This window comes from Arachis hypogaea, chromosome 3 (genome assembly GCF_003086295.3).
Source record: "Arachis hypogaea cultivar Tifrunner chromosome 3, arahy.Tifrunner.gnm2.J5K5, whole genome shotgun sequence".
Lineage (NCBI taxonomy): Eukaryota > Viridiplantae > Streptophyta > Magnoliopsida > Fabales > Fabaceae > Arachis > Arachis hypogaea.
This window is the reverse complement of record NC_092038.1, coordinates 128,647,169-128,666,312: the sequence shown is the minus strand read 5'-3', so window position 1 is coordinate 128,666,312 and position 19,144 is coordinate 128,647,169. Positions and strand designations below refer to the sequence as shown.

Below are 19,144 nucleotides of genomic sequence, written 5' to 3'. Positions count from 1 at the left end.
TTACTCATATCTGAGTCGCATTTGTTACATACATTGACTACTTTAACTCATTAAAACCTACAAGTATCAAAATGATTTATGCGTATATGTACAGAAACCAAAATAACTATTACATATCAAATTACCAAATAAAATGAAAATCGATAACACTATTTTCGCCAGTGTATTAATAAAGATGGTAAGTGATTTAACCAGAGCTTTTACGTTTGCATTTTAAAAATCAAAATATTTCTCCCTCACTTTAAGTCTTTAACCAACATGTTTACTTTTCTAATAAAAGGATTTCATTTATGCGTATATTTTGTTTGTGTGATTATTGAAATAAATCTATTTTCAAAGAACCACCATTCAACCTTAATCTATTTGCTAATTGCTATATAATCCTCCATGTTGGCTTCCACATTTCTGAATTTGTACATATTTGGGGATTAAACCCTATTCAGTATTGAAGAACATGTTTCTGCAATTTCGTTAACAGATCAGTATAGACAAAAACAAATATGCTTAACCCCCTTAAATATAATTAAGAATAGCCATTGAGTGAGAGGAAGATATCACTATATATATTAGCCTTGTGCAGCAATAAAATACAAGGAAATAACAATCAAGAACTTAATATTACTGCTATGTAACTTGAATCACAGTAAGTACAACAGTACTTAATAAACTCTAATAATATCTACCTATTAATGCAAACAAAAAAACACGTTTCAGTTTGATTGCCCTGTTATGTTGACAGTATATATATCTAATCCCAAGCTGTTTCAGGTCTATCCTATTAAGGCCAGGCGAATGCATATCTAAACACCCTATTATGTCCAAATAACTGGATTCATTTCATAGTAATAAACATGGTAAGACCAGCCAATGCTTTATGGGAACTTAATGATGATATTCCAGGGAATCAGTGGAATCAGTTCATCACATCATTTGCATCCCAATTATGCAGAGACAGGCAATACTAGGAGACAATTTAAAACCAAACTTGCTCTGTTGTCTGTATATAGTATATACAACATGTTCTAAGGATTGTTTCTTATTGCAACAACTTTTTCTTTCCAGATTTGTCAGATATGCCTATTTGAGTTATAATTCTGAGGTTGCAGCTACTAGTAGTGTGGTGAATCAATGCATAAAGCATTAACACAAATACACAAAAAGAGTTAACATACTGGAGTCTCACTCGCTCCTGTCAAGAGCTAACATTTCATTACAATCCCCAATACATCATTTGCAGATGTCTACTACTAAAGCTGCTTACAAGTTACAAATTCCAATCTCACACAGTTAATTAAGAATTAACATCCTCACCCCCATTTAGTAGCAGTTTCCTAAAACATCATCTATGGATACCAGACACCTCTTCTTCTCATCCCTATATAGCACATCTGTTTTCCTGATTAACATTAAAGTTCTTAATAATATTTACAGCAAACAAGTGAACTAACTAGAGAAATCAAGGAGGAAAAAAAAATGAAAGCATATGCTTAATGATAATGCTATGTATTACAGGGGGATTTTACTTTTGCTATCTTTGCTCTGTCTTGTGCTGCATAATATACTCGCGGAGCCTCTCAGCTTTGCTTTTCATGGACTCTATCATCTCTTCTGTTTCATCAATAATCTGTTTGGGCAAATGAACTTCCAAGAAATCAAACCACTCACCAAGAGTCATCTTCTCAAAATCAGCCCAATCCACATCCTCCTTCTGCACGCTGCAATCTTCGCCGCACTCTTTCACACTGTTTCCATCTTCACCACTACCACCACCATCATCAATCTCATCACCCTCCAATCGAGAACCTCGAACTTCCTCTCTCTCATTAACCTTATCATACTGCTCCATTTCAAAAGCTTGAGCAGCACATTCTTCCTCCAATTCCTTACTCTTATCCCCATCCATTGTTTCCTCTGGCTCAGCATTCTCCACTCTAACCTCCAATCCTGAGTTTTGAGCAGGACTAATTCGAATCGGGCTTTTCCCTTTCTTCGAATCTTGGCTTACCCAGGTTTCTGTGGATTCCTCCACCATCACCTTCTCTTCTGGTACAACAGAAGCAGTAATCTCATCAATTAAGCCTCCTTTTTTCTTTGAACTCCGGGTTAGCATGCTTTTCTTCGGTTCTGCCACCACAACATTCTCTAACGGAGCATTCACTGCACTGAAATCAGAACCCTCAGCCACACTTTTCTTTTTATTTGAATTCCGGGTCAACCGAGTCTTCTTCGGTTCCTCCACCACCACTACGCTCTCTACAGGAGCAGCATTCACTGCAGTCGACTCGGAAATCTCAATCGGAGCATATTGTTTTTCTTCGGCTTCCTCCACCACCACAACCTTCTTTTTCCTACCCCGGGTCTTCTTCGGCTTCTCAATCGGAGCATCGAGATCCATAGCGCCCGATTCCGAAAATGTAATATCAACAGCAACACCGAGTTTATTGTTCTTCGGATTTCGGGTCGCACGTTTACTCTCGGGTGAAGGCACAATTTCAGATCCCTCAGCATCATCGCTGTTCTCTTCAACGCTCTGAACCTCAGCTTTCGCGGATCGACAGCGACGCGAGGGGTTTCGCTTGGGTTGGGGCGGTACGGCGGCCGAAGCTTTGTTGTGATGGTAGACGAAGACGACGTGAATGGAAGTACGCTCTCCGATCTTGATGGTGGCGCCGTCGCAGAGGTTGAAGGGGGTGTTGGGAGGGATCTTGACAGCGTCGATAATGGTGCCGTTGGAGGAATCGAGGTCTCGGAGAACCCATTGGCCAGATTCGGTGAGTATGGAGAGATGTTTGGTGGAGATGCCGGCGTCCTTGACGGTGAGGGTGTTGCCGCGGACGACACGGCCAATCTTGACGGCGGTTCCGGGACGGTACTCGAAGGATTCACCTTGTCGAGGACCTTTAAGCATTACCAGCTTCAGATGCGGAGCTTCCATTTGAATGCAGAATGAAAATGAGAGATCAGAAAAGAAGGGTTTCGGGTATTGCCGTTTGAATGCTCAATTTTCCCGCTCTACCCACCTGCGTTTCTTTTCGTTTCAGGATATTATTTAACTCTTTATTTCTACATTATATTCAAACAAATAACTCATTTTTAAATACATTACAAGTGTAATAGCGTAGCACGTAATAATATTAAAATTATAATTTAAATTTTTTGGTTAAGATTAATTTGAATTATAATAATTTGATTAATAAAAATATAACATATTATATATTATTTGTTTTTTTTTATTTAATATTAAATGTATTAATTCTAAAATAGTTATTAATTAATTTTAATAACTTATTTTTTTTAATAAATCAAACATATGTACTATAAATAACCTAATAATATTTAGACTCACCAACAAATTTTTATATGTTGGTTTTACTGTCAAGCAAGAATATATCAAAATCAGCTCAAAATAAATAATAAATTATTAGAGAATTCTAAAGCACAAAATTCTCTAATAAACAATAAATAATTTAAACCCACTAAAAAATAACTCAACACTTTTTTTATACCTCCAAAACATATACCTGAAATAATATTATATCAATGTTAGTATACAGTTTTACAATCATTGACCGTATTTAATATACGTGACTCCTTCTTACAAGTTATTCTACATACGTGTGCAGTCGAAAGATAAATTACTGGACTTTATTTTATTTTTCTAAATTACTATAATTATGCATTATTCATTAAATGTTATTTGTAATATAATTGTAGTCTACGGATTCGTTACTCCTACTTTTATGTGGGAGTAACATTAACCATCATAAAAATATTTATAAATAGCACCCTGTTTTTATATTTTTGGAAGAATTTATAATTAAACATTTACCCCTGTATTTTTTCTTTTTACACATTCTTCCTTTTTCTTTTAATCATAGTTTCAAAAGACGACGAGACATTTGGCTCTGTTAGGGTTTTTGCCTCCTTCTACCAGGTCGCTGGTTCTCTATTCTTCTCCCTCTGTGGTCCCTATCTCTTATCATCGTGCATCGTCGTTGGTTCTCTGCTCCTCACCGTGTGCCGTCGCTACTGCTCTGCTTCTCCCCGTGTCTCGCGGTCGTTGGTGGGTGATCTCGTCGTGTCTTGCTTCCGTGTCTACTCGAAGTCGAAGCAACATTTCTTCTCTTGTCTGGACTCATTCTGGCTCTCTACTTTAGTTCGGTAGTTCAATTCAGGTATCTCTCTCAATTTAGTTTCTTTCTTCTCGAAGTTTCAATTTTTTAATTAAGAAATGGAAATAATATGAAAGAGTCTAATCTGCCGCCGCGCAAAACGCCGTATTTTGCTCTTGCGAGCTTCTCCTCCTTCCTGGAGCTTTTGCTCTGGTAGCTTCTCCTTATCCATTAACGTGCCTTCGCCTCCTCGATCTGTTTCTCAATTTGCGTTCTAACTTCTCACTTTTAGATCTGTAACTAAATTCACATCCTCTTGTTCTGATTACTTCAATAATTGTTATATGCTAATTATTCTAATTACATCCTCTCTCAATAATATTTTCGATTTCGATTTTGAATTCACTCTTAATTATTTTTTCTAGCATTTCATCTTTCATGAGGCTTTGATAATTGACTGGATGCTCGTTATTTCTAACTCTGTATGTTCTCCAGTTTTTCGGCTGCATAGCAAATGTTTTGCTGATAATCTGTTTCCTGTCTCCTTACTTTTGCAGCCTTCCCCAATTAAATCTTGTTTAAAATATGGATGATGGACTGCTGAATCTTTATTGCTGTTTTTGGTATTTTATTTATTTTAATTTTTTTGTGGCTAGTCTGATAGGATGTCCTTAAAATTTGTAGTATTTTAGGCTATCCCTGGAATTTAATAGATACTATAACTTCAGGATATCTTTTCAATATATTGTGGAATGAATTAGTCCAACACTTCCCATTATACATCCTCATGACTTACCCTTTTAGATTGTTTCAGCACTTTCCTATGTACTAATCATATTTTCGTTTTCCATTTTAAAGGCCAAGCAGCACCTTGTCCTTCTATGTTTGGGAGAGATTGGTAGGAGGAAGGATCTTAGTGCACATGCTCATATAAAAAATATTGTCATTGAATCCTTCCAATCTTCTTTTGAAGAGATAAAGTCTGCTGCCTCTTATGCTCTTGGTAATATCGCTGTTGGCAACCTTCCAAAAAATTTGCCATTTATCTTGGATCAGATTGATAATCAGCAGAAGAAACAGTATCTCTTGCTTCATTCTTTGAAGGAGGTGTGGCTCAATATGTGGTTGTTCTGTGCCTTGCTGTTGGGGATCAGAAGTGTTCATTGATGCATTCACATTTTAGTTAGATTAGCTAGGTAGTTTAAGTAGTTTTAGCTTAATTTCATGCATTTATTCAAAATAAACAAGCATTTGAATGAAGTTTCTTATTATACACTAATATATCAAGGACTAAGTGATTTTGTAGTTGATTCTATGCAAATGACATAAGAAAGTGTTGAATAGTTGAATCATAAAAATTGGATACATTATATTTCGCTTCTATGTTTGAATAAATTGAATTGGATACATAAGAATTCGTCCACAGTGAAAGAATTAGTCTTAATCTTGTTTTGGCAAGCAATTAATCTTGTCAATTTTTAAATACAACACAAATAACAAACTACAATAGCATAGACAAGGTTATGTGACAGAACTAAAATGTTATGAAAAATAAAGAATTACAACAAAAATACAATAATACATATGAGTTCCAATTAGAAAAAAGAGAAGAAAGAAAATAAATATGCATTCAATATCACGTTTCTGAAATTTAAATATTTTTAAAGTTTAAACTAACAAGTTTCACAAAAGGCATCATAAGATAAAATTAATTAAATTCTTTCAAGAGTGTATCTTCATCCAAAACTACACAAGCCAACACAATTTTCCTTGACTGCTCCATTGTTGTATACCAATACGGTGGGCAGATTGGAAATGCAATCAGTTGATATTATCTTAACAAATTTATTTTGTTACAGGATATCTTGTGACAAATTTTTCAATGCACTGCATCAAAATTCCACATTCAGCAATGTCAAAAATAAAGTACAACAAACTTCAAAAACAAGCACAAGAAGCATAAAAATAAAATTAAACAAATTTGGATTACCCAAGTAATTTATAGATATTATATGAGGACGTGTGGTGTTCAGCAATATTTCCTGAAATTTGAACTTAGAAATGTCATCTAGCATACCCATCTTTGTAAAGGATGACGACCACCCAAACATCAGAGGAAGCCTGTGAAACCTCTCAAACAAAATCAGATCCTAAAATTGGAACCACTGATCCAAATCTCAACTTCAGCTGCTTCCTTCGTCTCAGCCAATCTCTTCTTCCTGTTAAAGCACAATGCCTAGTAATGTGGTTATTGATAATAATGAGTCCAAGATTCTTGTGACTATGGCAGGGGATGGAAACCCTTCCTACTTAATTGAATCAATTGCTTCTTTGAATTGTTGCACTTGTGATTGTGAAGCTAATCCAACACCACCTTTATCAAGTTTAATCAATGAAAAAATACTGATGAATTGATTAGAAACAGATTCACAATGATTTTTGTTATGGTGCTTCTTCTTCACCTTTCACATTCGAGTAGTTTTTAGGTTCCCTGAATATGTCAGGCAATTAAGAGTATCTATGTAATAATCACAATGATTTATATCATAAGATATAGAATAAAAACAAGACTTAATCTACTTACACCTAATTCATCATTCATTCCCATGCCAAACTTCCAATTTATCAAAGCTTCGTGACTTCAATTTTATATAAGCTTCATGACTTCAAATGAACTCTAGAGTTTGATATCTTTATTCGAAATTATTTGTTAAGAATATTAAATTTATCAAACTGAAGCAAAAAAAAAAACATAATTAATCAGACATTATAAAAGGTGTACACAGACACTCTAACATTTGAGCAAATTATTAAGAGAAGTTCAACAAGCAAGTTCGCATAAACATTAATGCAAAGATTTCAATACATCCCTAAAATATGCATGAGTTAAGTAAAAACATATTGAAGGGACTACAGAAGCTCACAGATTCAAAACATTAAGATCCTTCAATAGTTTTCTTAAGCGGGAATCAAAGTTGGATACAACAGTTATCTTAACTGTGCCAGTGTTTATCATCTTACTATGATAGGAGGGACAAACTTAAAAGAAAACAATGGTTAAGGAGAAAAAAGATATATTTGATTCGTGAAACTTCCAACATCCTTGAGAAGAGTAGTTGTTTCATAAGCTCCATCTGAAAGATGCCACACATCTCCATTTGCACAATATTGACATGAATAACGCTAAGTTCAGAAACAAGCATGTGTCATATTGTATATTTGAAATTTGAAGGCATGTGTCAGGTACTTTTAAAATCTCCTACTAATTTATTTTTCTTAGATAAGTATGCAATAGTATATAGATAAATAGAAACAACATATGAATTCTGAGGAATGAACAAGAAGGAAGACCAGAAGATGAACAATTAAAAAGGATAGATATTATCAAAGTATTCAAGGTTTTGAATCTTTTGATAGGTAAGAATTGAATTTTCCAAAACGATTGTGCAATTCATAGATAAATTAACTTTATTAAGAGAATCATCATAAATTGGGACTAATATAACAAATAGAGCAGTCTCCTACGTAAAATGGTCACATTGTAAACTTCTTCAAAATAATCTTCATCACTGGAACCAGGGACTTCAGAAATTACACAAAATGGCCTCCCATCTCCCTGTTAAAATACAAGTATAAAATATAAGAGAGTGTGTAGTAATGATATGACTGCATAAAATTCTTTTGAAATCAAAATAACATTCAGATAAAATTATTAAATATATAAATAAATCTATTGCCAATGGAAATTGCACATTTGCACACTTCTCAGAATCCATACTGTGACAAACGAAGAACATTCAAATTCACATAAAATTGTCATAGAAAAGAAAATAAAGTAAAATAAAAATAAAAATAAAATGGAGGGAGAAGCAGAGATCAGAGTCGCTGGTGAAGAAGGGAAACAGAGAAACGACAGAAAACGATAAAGTGGTATACCCAAGTATAGCGGCGGCGGTAGAAACGTGTTGCGGCGTCGAGGATCAGAAAACAAACACGGTGCAGGGGAGAACGAGGAAGCAGCACGGATAGAGAGGAACATAGAACAACCAAGGCGAGTAAAAGAGGCAAAAACCTAGCAAAGCCAAGGATTTCTTCTTTGAATATGGAATTGAAAGAAACAGGAGAAATGTGTAAAACAAAAAAATTAGAGGGACAAATATTTAATTATTAATTAATTTAAAAATAAAAAATGGGGTTTATTTTGTAAATATTTTGTTAGTGGTTAATCATACTCCCACATAAAAATGGGAGTAAGGAATCCATGGCCATAATTGTAATATTGTAATATAATTATAATAAAGTTATTTTTCTAAAATAAATTTAGAAGAGAGAATAGTACTTTCATTTTGGAGAGAAAATAAATTCATGAGGAATTGATACTTCACTTTTATTAGTTGATAATGTATTAAATATTGATTTTATATAATTATAATAAAGATATTTTCCTAAATTAGTATAATAATGCATTATTTGTTAAATATTAATTGTAATATAATTATAATAAATATATTTTTCTAAAATAAATTTAGAAAAGAAAATAATGATTTCATTTTCGAAGAAAAATGAATTCATAAAGAATTGACACCTCACTTTTATTAGTTGGAGGAAAAATCCAATTTTAGTATATTTCTCATTATTATATATTTTTTTCTAATCATATATCCATTGTTTTCTTTCCTTCGTTTCAGCATTTTGAACCTGGGTTTAACTTAGCGTGGTTCTCACTTCTCAGTCATTATATTAGATGTACTTGATAACTATTGAAATTCTTTGATTAACATAGCAGAAAAATATATTATTATATGATAGAATTAATATGAGTATATTTGTTATTAAATACACAAAGTTAATGTAAAATAAAATTACACATAAAAAAAAGCAAAGAAAATAAAATTAAAATAGCAAAAACGATAAAAAAAATTTATTTTTACAATTTTATTTTGTCATTTTTATGTATAAAAGATTAGAAAATAATAAACTTTTGACTAAATTAATTTTGTATTTGTTGTATTTAATTTAAATAAGTAATAAATTATATTATTTTAATTTATTCCTTAAATTTATATATCATAAAAATCAAATCAAATCAATATACATAATTTTAAATTGTGTGATATTTAAATATCTAATCAAATCAATTAGTTGATATAATTAATGCATCATAATGAATTGTATTTAGTGAGTTAAACAAAATAAATTAAGAAACACTCTCAGAAACATGCTACGTTGACTCTATCATTAAATATAAAAAATTGATTTTTATATAATAGAATCGATAATATAATAGATAGCGAGAAAGAGAAAGATAAATATTTTAGATCCTAGGTTATTTCATTTGAATGTTGTAATGTGGGTATCACATTATTTTATTTATTCTATAGACATTTTTGCAACTTTATTTCAGTATCAATAGAATTTCATTATCTTTTAGTAATAAATTAAAATCCAAAATAAAACTGAAAAAAAAAGAAAAGAATATAAAATTATTGATTGAAATTTTATTTTATTTTTTGTTATTATAACAGATATTTTTATTTAATATACCAACACCGTACAAAATTAACCGTAAAAAAAGTATAAAATATAAATAAATATACTGAATTAAGAGATAAAATTATATTTGTTATCTCATTTTTATTTTTAAGAGCACAATAGAATATTATGTACTTAACATAATTTAAGATGCAAATTATAATTAATTATACTTTTTATTTTAAAATATTTAAATTAATCTTAATATAAATAAAAATAATTTAATATATTAAATAAATTAATAGAATAATATAAGTTAACTATTTTTTTGATTAATTTTGTTATTTTTTTTACTACCTTTAAAATTACGACTTTTTTTTTAATTTGACTGTTAAATAAAATTAGAATTGTTGGTCTACACCATTAAAAAAAACTATGCAATTACATTTGTACATATAACATGTTTCTAAATTTTTATATGCAAAACTTAAGATTCTATATTTCTTTGTTTATGCCATAAATAAGTATTATTTACAATGATTCGTATTGATTTAAAAGCTTAAAAAATTTTGTACGTATTAATTTTATATTTAATATTAAAACATGAAAATTTACTATGTTATTTTACTATTAATGTATGTAGTATTACATTATAAAATATAAAAATTAAAATGATTATTATATAGTTTAGATGGATTGAACTAAATATAAAAATATAAAACATAATTGTATTATTAAATTTTAGTGATTTTAATTAGTTGATAATATAAAATAAGATAAAAGTGACTATTTATAATTGAATAGTTTTGGTTGATTAGACTAAAAAAATTAAAAAATACTCTAAATAAAAAACCAAAGTAACTTTAATATTAAATTCATTGATTTTAATTTTATATGATAGTTAGATAATAAATTAGTAAAAACAAATGGAAGGATGGCTTTAATTAGTATTTGATAAAATATTCATTTAGAGTAATTAAAAAAAAGTAAAAGTATGATATTATTAAAAATAATACATTTTTATGTTTAAAAAATATTTAAATAAAATATTTATAAAATGTAAAATTTAGAATAACATAGCTTCATGAATATTAATCGTTAATTAATTATGAACTAACATAAAATTATAATACAATTTATTGACAAAAAATAATTAACAATTAATATTAATAAATATAAAAATTATTTAAACACTTTAATTAAAAGTATAAGTGGTTAATTATTATTTATTATTAATAATATTTTGTTCATAACTAAAACTAAAAATATAATTATTCAGATTTAGATTTTAGAAGAATAAACGTATAAGTAACAAATAATCTATTTTTCATGCATATTATAAATTAATGAATTAAACTAACTGATATAATGAATTATAATTAATTAATTGGTATAAATTATAATAAATTATATGATATTTAAAAAGAAAATAAAATGAATAAGAAGAAAATAAAAAGAAATAGAAGACATAAAAGACTACAATAAAATAAATTGAGTGTGAGAGTTTTATTTTTATTTTTTTATAAATTTTATATCACGTTCGTTTCAATAATAATAAATAAAAATACATCAACTTGATATCTAAGAGAAAATGATGAGATAAAATCATAATACAGTTCTAAAACAAAAGTTTAAATTAAACTATAATATCATTGCACAACACAAATTGAAAGTAATTTCACACTATAATATACCACACAAACAGGTAAGTGACTTAAGCTTAGTTACGAATTTTTTTTTAATTTATGCATACATGATAACACCATGGTCTATAAATGCTTCAAGGATAACATATCATATATTGCTCTGAATGATGAGTACGGGAGTTGAAAAGTGTGTGGTAGTTTGTGTCCACGATAGTTGCATTCTTGCAACGACGCCTCATAGAAAGAAAAATAATTGTTGTAAAAGCTACCTAATGAAAGAGTAATTGGTAAATGAATGATATTTTTTCTAGCATATATGGTCTTTTATAGTGGTAAAATAAAAACGGAAGGAATAAAAATTTATATTTTTATATTCATAATAGAATTTGATATTTATCGTAATAAAATTAAATAATTAATCATTTATAATTCATGTATTTAAATAAATTAAATAAATTAAATAAAAATATTTTTAAGAATTAATCAAATAAGTAGTTGATACAAATAATTAGTATAATTGATTTTATTTAATTTATTGAATTCAAAAAAATAAATTAGAAAATAATTGATTGAATTAATTAGTTGATATAATTAATTTATTATAATTGATTGGATTTAATAAATTAAAAAAATAAATAGGAAAACATATGAGACAATAATTTTTTTAACTAAATTAATCTATATTTATTGTATTTAATCATTATAAGTAACAAATAATAATTGATATAATAAATTATAATTATTTGATTGATATGAATTATAATAAATCGTGTGATATTTAAATATCTAATCAAATCAATTAGTTGATATAATTAATTTACTGTAATAAATTGTATTCAATGAATTAAAAAAAAATAAATTAAGAAACACGCTCAAAAGTAGTGACGGATCCAGAAATTTTAAATAATGGGAATAAACATATAACATATAAAAATAATAAAAAATATTTATAAATATATTAAAATATATAAAAAATAAATAATATAAAAATATTAAATCTTAAATAATTTTTATGTAATCATTATCAATATTAATATATTGATAAATAATAATATGGTTATTAAGTTATCTTTCTGTAAAATAAATATAATAATAATAATAAATGAAATTAATCAAAATAAAAATAGGTTATCTTCTAATCAATAATAAAAGTGAAATATATTTTTTTATGAATTATATACAATAAATGATATTTTAGAGAAAAATTTATACTAAATTTCTCATATCCTCATTATATATTTTATAGATTATTTAATTATTTAATAAAAAAAGACAAAAAATTAATTTCAAATAATAATAATAATAATAATAATAATAATAATAATAATAATAGAATTAGTTGTTTAGATAGATAAAAGTACAAAATGCGTTAATATTTTAATTGATTTTTATTTTAATTTATGTTTGAGAACTAATTATCAAAATAGATATCCAATACAAAATTCTTCAATTTATTTGTAAATATTAAAGTGGAATTGAAAAAAAAAATATAACCTTTAACTAAATAAATTTATTAATTAAATAATGTTACAATAATATTTTCTTTTTATTAAATTAATTTAATATATAATTTTATATTATATTTTTAAATACAAATTAGAGACTAATTTTAATTATTGATAGTATAAAATATTTTATATAACTGTTTAATTATGTCTATTTTTTTAGATTATCATTTAGGTGAATGCAATCAATATAAAAGATAGTTATTTTTTATGATATGATATTACGTCAGAATATTTGTGTAAAACTACTTTACACTAATAGTGTATCAAAATTATAAATTGTACCTTAAAAGGATCAACTTCGATGAAAAACGAAGAATACATTCTTATTCTATAAAATAGTAAAAGAAAAATATTAAATATAAAATTATGAGTTGACTCTCAAATTTAGATTCGTGTACCACAGAAAAATACTATATACAGACTTTAGTAAAACAAAAATAAATATGTAAATTATTTATTATTAAAGTAATTTTTTATTATATACAATAATTATACATCAGATATTAAATTTGTTAAAATTATATAATTTTCCATAATATGATTAGAATCATTATCTTTTATCATAATTAAAGAAATCCCGGACAATGAATAAGAATATTATTCTTGATATACACATATTAAAATAGAAATATATGTCTTGAAATTTAGAAATATAAATTCTATTTTATCTTCCTAAATAAACCTAAACAACTATACACTAATAGCCGTGCCAGGTCGTATTTTTCAAGACCAATATTTAGAAACATATAGAATTTTAATAATAATACACGAGTAATTGAAATAGTTTATATACGGATTTTTCAAGTTATTATTATTATTATTATTATTGGATAATAAATAAGAATTAGAATTATATTAATATTTTTAAAATTAATATAATTAAAATGACTAAAAAATTTAAAATTAATGTGCGTTATTAATATCATAAAATTTGATCATTTTATGATTAGATTCAAATATTCTTCTCATGATTACTACGACCAGTGCAATTATCATATCATTATCATATATTATTATTATTATTATTATTATTATTATTATTATTATTATTATTATTATTATTATTATTATTAAAATGATTAAAAGTATTTTCAATTGATAATTGATAAGTAGTTTAATAATGCATTAAATATTGATTTGATATAATTATAATAAAGATATGTTTCTAAATTAGTATAATTATGTATTATTCATTAAATATTAATGATAATATAATTATAATAAAGATATTTTTTATAAAATAATTTAGAACAGATAATAGAAAAGTTCATTTTGGAGGGAAAACGGAGTTACGAAAGATCGTTACCCCACCTTCATTAGTTGGGAGAAAATCCAGTTTTAGTATATTAAATAGATTTGAAAAAAAAAATTAAATCGATAAATCTAATTAATGATAGTAAAATTCTTTATATATATTATCAAAATTGAATTCTATAAACGTATTTTATCTATATATTTTTTTCACTTTAGTTTTAGTTTATTAATAATTAAGTGGACTCTTTAGGAAAATTCTTCTTTTTTAAATCACATTTTTTTTTATATTTTTGAGAAAATTATTAATTTAGCCTTTCTTCATTTAAAAAAAAATACTACCTTAAAAAAAGGACAATAAGATTATAATTCGGTGAATTCTATCCAACCCCTCTAAAATAACATGTAAGTTACCATTTATGATGTATCACACTTTAATTGGTCATTATCTTAACTATAATTAGGTTATTTTGTAATTTATTATTTTAGATGGGTAATTGTATAATTTTTTAAAATATTAAAATTTTACCCCGTTAATTGAAGCACGTTCTCACGCAATCTCTTTTTACAGTGCATCATTCCTTAACGGGTCATTGAATTCTCATGGCTCGTAACTTTTTCGTTCTTCTCAGTATAGCTAGCGCCCACTTCATTTCTATCTCTTGTCCTCTCACTCAATCCCTTTTTTTGGCCATGACCCATGGATCACTCCTTACCAACATCAACATCATTAATGGTTAGTTCAGTTATTAAGTTTTTTTCATTAAAAAAATATATATTTATTTAATTACATGATAGAATATATATTCATATGTAATATATAATATAATAAAATAAATCTATTCAAAATACTTAAAAGTATATTTAAAATCATGAACATATAAATATAATAATAAAATTTGTACTCTAATAAAGTAAACATATTTTTTATCATACATAAATTATTTAAAAAATAAATATATTATTAAAATTAATAATACAAATTTAAAATAATAAAATCCAATTTTTTACTGTATTTTTTATAATATTTTTATTTTTTAATTTACAATTTATTAGTACTTTATTATTTAATTAATGATTAAAAAAATTATTTTTATAAAAAATTATTTTTTGTATTATCTTATAGAAGAGACCAATATAATAGTTTAAGAAATAACGTAAAAATAAAATTTTAAATAAAAATATTTAATATTAAAATTTTTAAATACAAAAATAATTTGTATAAATATTTAAAAGATAAATATAAATATATGCATAAAATAAATAAAACAGATAAAATGGGAGTACTCATAAGAAATAAATAATTATTTTTGTCTTCTTTATTTATTTTAAACATATAATTTATATTTATATCTTGAATATTTATACAATTTGTTTTTGTATTTAAAAATTTTAATATTAACTATTTTTTATTTAAAATATCATTTTTACATTAATTTTTAAACTGTTATATTGGTCTCTTCTTTAAGATTATACAAAAAATAATTTCTCATGAAAATAATTTGTTTAATCATTAATTAAATAATAAAATATTAATAAATTAAAAATTAAAAGAATAAAAATATTATAAAAAATACTTGTAAGAAAGTTGAATTTTATTATTTTAAATTTTTGTTATTAATTTTAATAATTTATATTTTTTTAAATAATTTATGTATGATAAAAGATATATTTACTTGTTTAGAGTACAAATTTTATTATTATATTTGTATATTCCTGATTTTAATTATACTTTAAGTATTCTGAACATATTTATTTTATTATATTATATTTTACATATGAATATATATTTCATATATTATTTTTAATGAAAAAAATTTAATAACCGAACTAACCATTAATTATGTTGGTAAGAAGTGATCCACGACAAAAAAAGAAAAGGATTGAGTGAGAGGACAGGAAATAGCAATAAAGTCGGCGCTGGCTATAGTGGGAAGAACGGGAAAGTTACAAGTCATGGGAATTCAACGACTCATTAAGGAATGATGCACTGTAGAAAGAGATTGCGTACAATTAAGTCAGCGCTGCTTACCGGGTAGAATTTTAATATTTTAAGAAATTATACAATTACCCATCTAAAATAATAAATTACAAAATAACCTAACTATAGTTAAGATAATAACCAATTAAAATGTGACACATCATAAAAGGTAACTTACATGTTATTTTAGAGGGGGTTGGATAGAATTCACTTTATAATTCTGATTGTAGTGAGATGTAAAACTATTGAGTTTAAAGTTAAAATTACTAGTATTTAATAATGACAAGTAATTGTTATATTATGAATTAATAATTTAAATTATTAATATGATTTTATATATGTGTTTAAATGTTGTCGGAAGGATTAAGAATTTACAAGTATAAAACCCAATGTTGTCGGAAGGATTAAGAATTTACAAGTATAAAACCCAAAATTAAGGTTGGGTAGAAATGTCCCCTGAGTCCACTTTATTTTGTTAGGCTGCTGTTACTTGGAGTCAAAAAAGGAAAGAATGACGACATTTTAGTATAAATGATTGGGATAAGAATGAAGGTCAAATGAGAGTATCAACAGTACAGTTGGCACAATCATAAAGGAGCAATGACAATATACAAAAACTATGATAGCTAACACATGTCAGATTTTTGTGGTTAAAAAGTTTCAATTTCTGAATTTAACATTCACCTATATAGCTTGCATAATGCATCTTCATAATTTAAAAAGCAAGAGTATGAGTATCACTCAATCAGCAATATTCTTTCTCTTCAAAGTTTTTTTCTTTTTCCACCTCATCAATAATTACATAGAAATATCTATTGTTCATTTTTATTAAAAAAAAAAAGTTTGTCTTAAGATGTCTTAGCTATTGTTAGAGTTATTTAGCTTGTTAAGCCTATCTCCCTTTTTAGTAGAAAAAAACTAAAGTGATGATCAAATGAGGAATCAAGAAAAAACCATTAGTTAAAAAAGCAAGAGAGAAAAAATAGAAAAAGTTATTGATTTATGTTTTTTTGTTTGTATTTGAATTTCGAAAATACGAAGTTGGTTTGAGTTAATATTGTTTCTCTTTCCTTTTCTAGGTCTGAGCTTAGAGATTTGATAAGTTTAATTTAAGTTTAGTGGTTAGGTATGTTTGTTTCAAATATGCTAAATTAGTGATATTGGTTTGAGATTCATTGGTTTGATATATTTGGTTTGAATCTACTGATTTAATAAGTTTGGTTTTAAACTTGCTGATTTTGTAAGCTTGATTTGAATTTATAGGTATTTGATGAATTTAGTTTGAATTTATTAGAATTGATGATTGTAATTAATTAAATTTGAATAAAAATTCTACTATAATTTGTAATAAAAATAAACTAAATATAAATCTCATTTTACTTAAAAATTAGGGTAAATAATATTAATAAACTAAGTTATTTAATGTTTTTTTTTTCTAAAGTTAAAAGTAAGAATCGAATTCGTGAGCTCTAAGTGAATTTGAAGGGACTATATTATTTGAGTTATAGCTCGTTAACATTTGAGTTACTAATGTTATTTATCCTAAAACTTAAATAATAATATATGACTATTTATTCTTTTATTTATTTTCTATTTTGTTTTTGCACAATATAAGATAAAACATAAAAATAATATTCTTTTGCATAATTTGTTTACTTTGCAAAGGATAAAAAAAATAAAAGTATTAGGCGTCATTCTATGATGCACGGACACAGATACGGGACACGATACGACACGGGACACGTCGACTGTAATACCCTAATTTTTAATGCGTCATGATCGTACCAAAAGTAAGGCGTTACTAACCTGTTTTCCTTATTTACTAATTAATATTGAGCCTTTAGTTCGATTCCGCAAGAATATGCCAAAAACTTGTATTTTTTTATTAATCAAACCCAATCATCAAAGAACACCAAGTAATAACAATCACATAATTATTATTAATAATAAAGATTGTAAAAAAGAAATCAAAGGAATTTAGATACAATTCCTATCCTTCTGTATAAAAATAAAATCTTAATAACAAAGGCGAGGGTATTCTACAAAAGTAACTCAACAAATAACTTAACTCAAATAAAACTAATAACCGTCCACAGCTTCAAACTTAGTCTTCAAACCTGTGGTAGAAGATTTTGGGTGAGAACAAACCACACGTTTTCAGTAGGGAATGGAATGCCGTAAAAGTAACGAAATAAAGTGCAAATAGTTAAATTTACTCAATAAAACTTTATTTTTATCGAACCCTTTGAAAATACTCTTGTTCTACTTTAGCTAACAAATTACCTCTCTTTAAAATCTCTAAACTCACAACAAATTTTAAATATAAAACTAGTCACATTACCCGTCTCTCAGCCACATAGTTAATCTTCAGTCAAATATCAATTCGTAATCACTTTAATACATTCACAAACAAATAGTACAAGCAAGAGATTCAATTCAATGTACAAGCAAGTCACAACAAGACAAACAACACAATCACAAAGAAATAAGACAACCAAGTGCAATCAAATGAAAATGTACAAACAACATGATGCATGTCTATCCCTAACGCAGGCCATGAGCTCATGTGTCGGTTGCCTACCCGCTCCCGACATTACCCGAGTACAAGTCCCAGATATGGCTTTTCAGATGCATACAGTGTGCTTATAAGTCGTACGGTTAGGCCGCATAAAATGTGACTTTCCAAATCAATAAGCGTATATCTAGAAAACAGTTTTCAGTGTGTGGGCGTCCCCACTTTACATTTGGCACTAAGGCCCAAACAATGTCACATCTGCTCTCTTGTGGCAGACAGTCTCTTAAAGTTTTTCTTTATCTTTGCTCTCTGCTCTCATGTGGTAGAGGTCCTTCTAATTAATATATTCCTTTAATCTTTGTTCTCTGCTCTCCTGTGACAGAAATTCCTTTTCTTAAAAAACCGAGATCAAAACAACACTTAAAACAAAATCTCTCCTTGAAAAATTGGTTTTAAAACATTATGTTTTTCTTAATAAATCGAGTTTAAAAATAAAATACACATTTTCTCAACTAAATAAATCTCAAATAATTTAATTTTCCAAAACCAAATCATTTAAAATAATTTTTCAAATAAAACCTCAGATTTTATAAAATTTCGGCAGCATTTCCTCTAAAATTCGGACTAAACCACCCTTACGGGTTCCCTATTCTTCAACA

The 19,144-nt window shown here is 26.6% G+C and overlaps 1 protein-coding gene and 3 long non-coding RNA genes across 4 annotated transcripts; 1 reads left to right on the top strand and 3 right to left on the bottom strand.

Annotated features, from left to right (window-relative positions):
* Positions 1-1,528: 1,528 nt before the first annotated feature.
* On the bottom strand, positions 1,529-2,935 carry LOC112782370 (FHA domain-containing protein At4g14490). Its single transcript, XM_025824728.1, has one exon. The coding sequence runs from the start codon at positions 2,933-2,935 to the stop codon at positions 1,529-1,531; it is 1,407 nt and encodes a 468-aa protein (XP_025680513.1).
* A 927-nt stretch (positions 2,936-3,862) lies between these two features.
* On the top strand, positions 3,863-5,470 carry LOC112791514 (uncharacterized). The gene is made up of 2 exons (XR_003197231.2): positions 3,863-4,175; positions 4,971-5,470. It is a non-coding gene; the product is annotated as an uncharacterized lncRNA (long non-coding RNA).
* A 340-nt stretch (positions 5,471-5,810) lies between these two features.
* LOC112791513 (uncharacterized) lies at positions 5,811-6,515 on the bottom strand. The gene is made up of 2 exons (XR_003817930.2): positions 6,103-6,515; positions 5,811-5,999 (listed from the first exon to the last, which is right to left on the bottom strand). It is a non-coding gene; the product is annotated as an uncharacterized lncRNA (long non-coding RNA).
* A 955-nt stretch (positions 6,516-7,470) lies between these two features.
* LOC114927431 (uncharacterized) lies at positions 7,471-8,229 on the bottom strand. Its single transcript, XR_003817929.2, has 2 exons — positions 8,049-8,229; positions 7,471-7,728 (listed from the first exon to the last, which is right to left on the bottom strand). It is a non-coding gene; the product is annotated as an uncharacterized lncRNA (long non-coding RNA).
* Between the last annotated feature and the right edge of the window lie 10,915 nt (positions 8,230-19,144).

What these genes read in the sequence shown, in the direction of transcription:
- LOC112782370 (XM_025824728.1), bottom strand. Translation starts at nt 2,935, where the DNA reads ATGGAAGCTCCGCATCTGAAGCTGGTAATGCTTAAAGGTCCTCGACAA.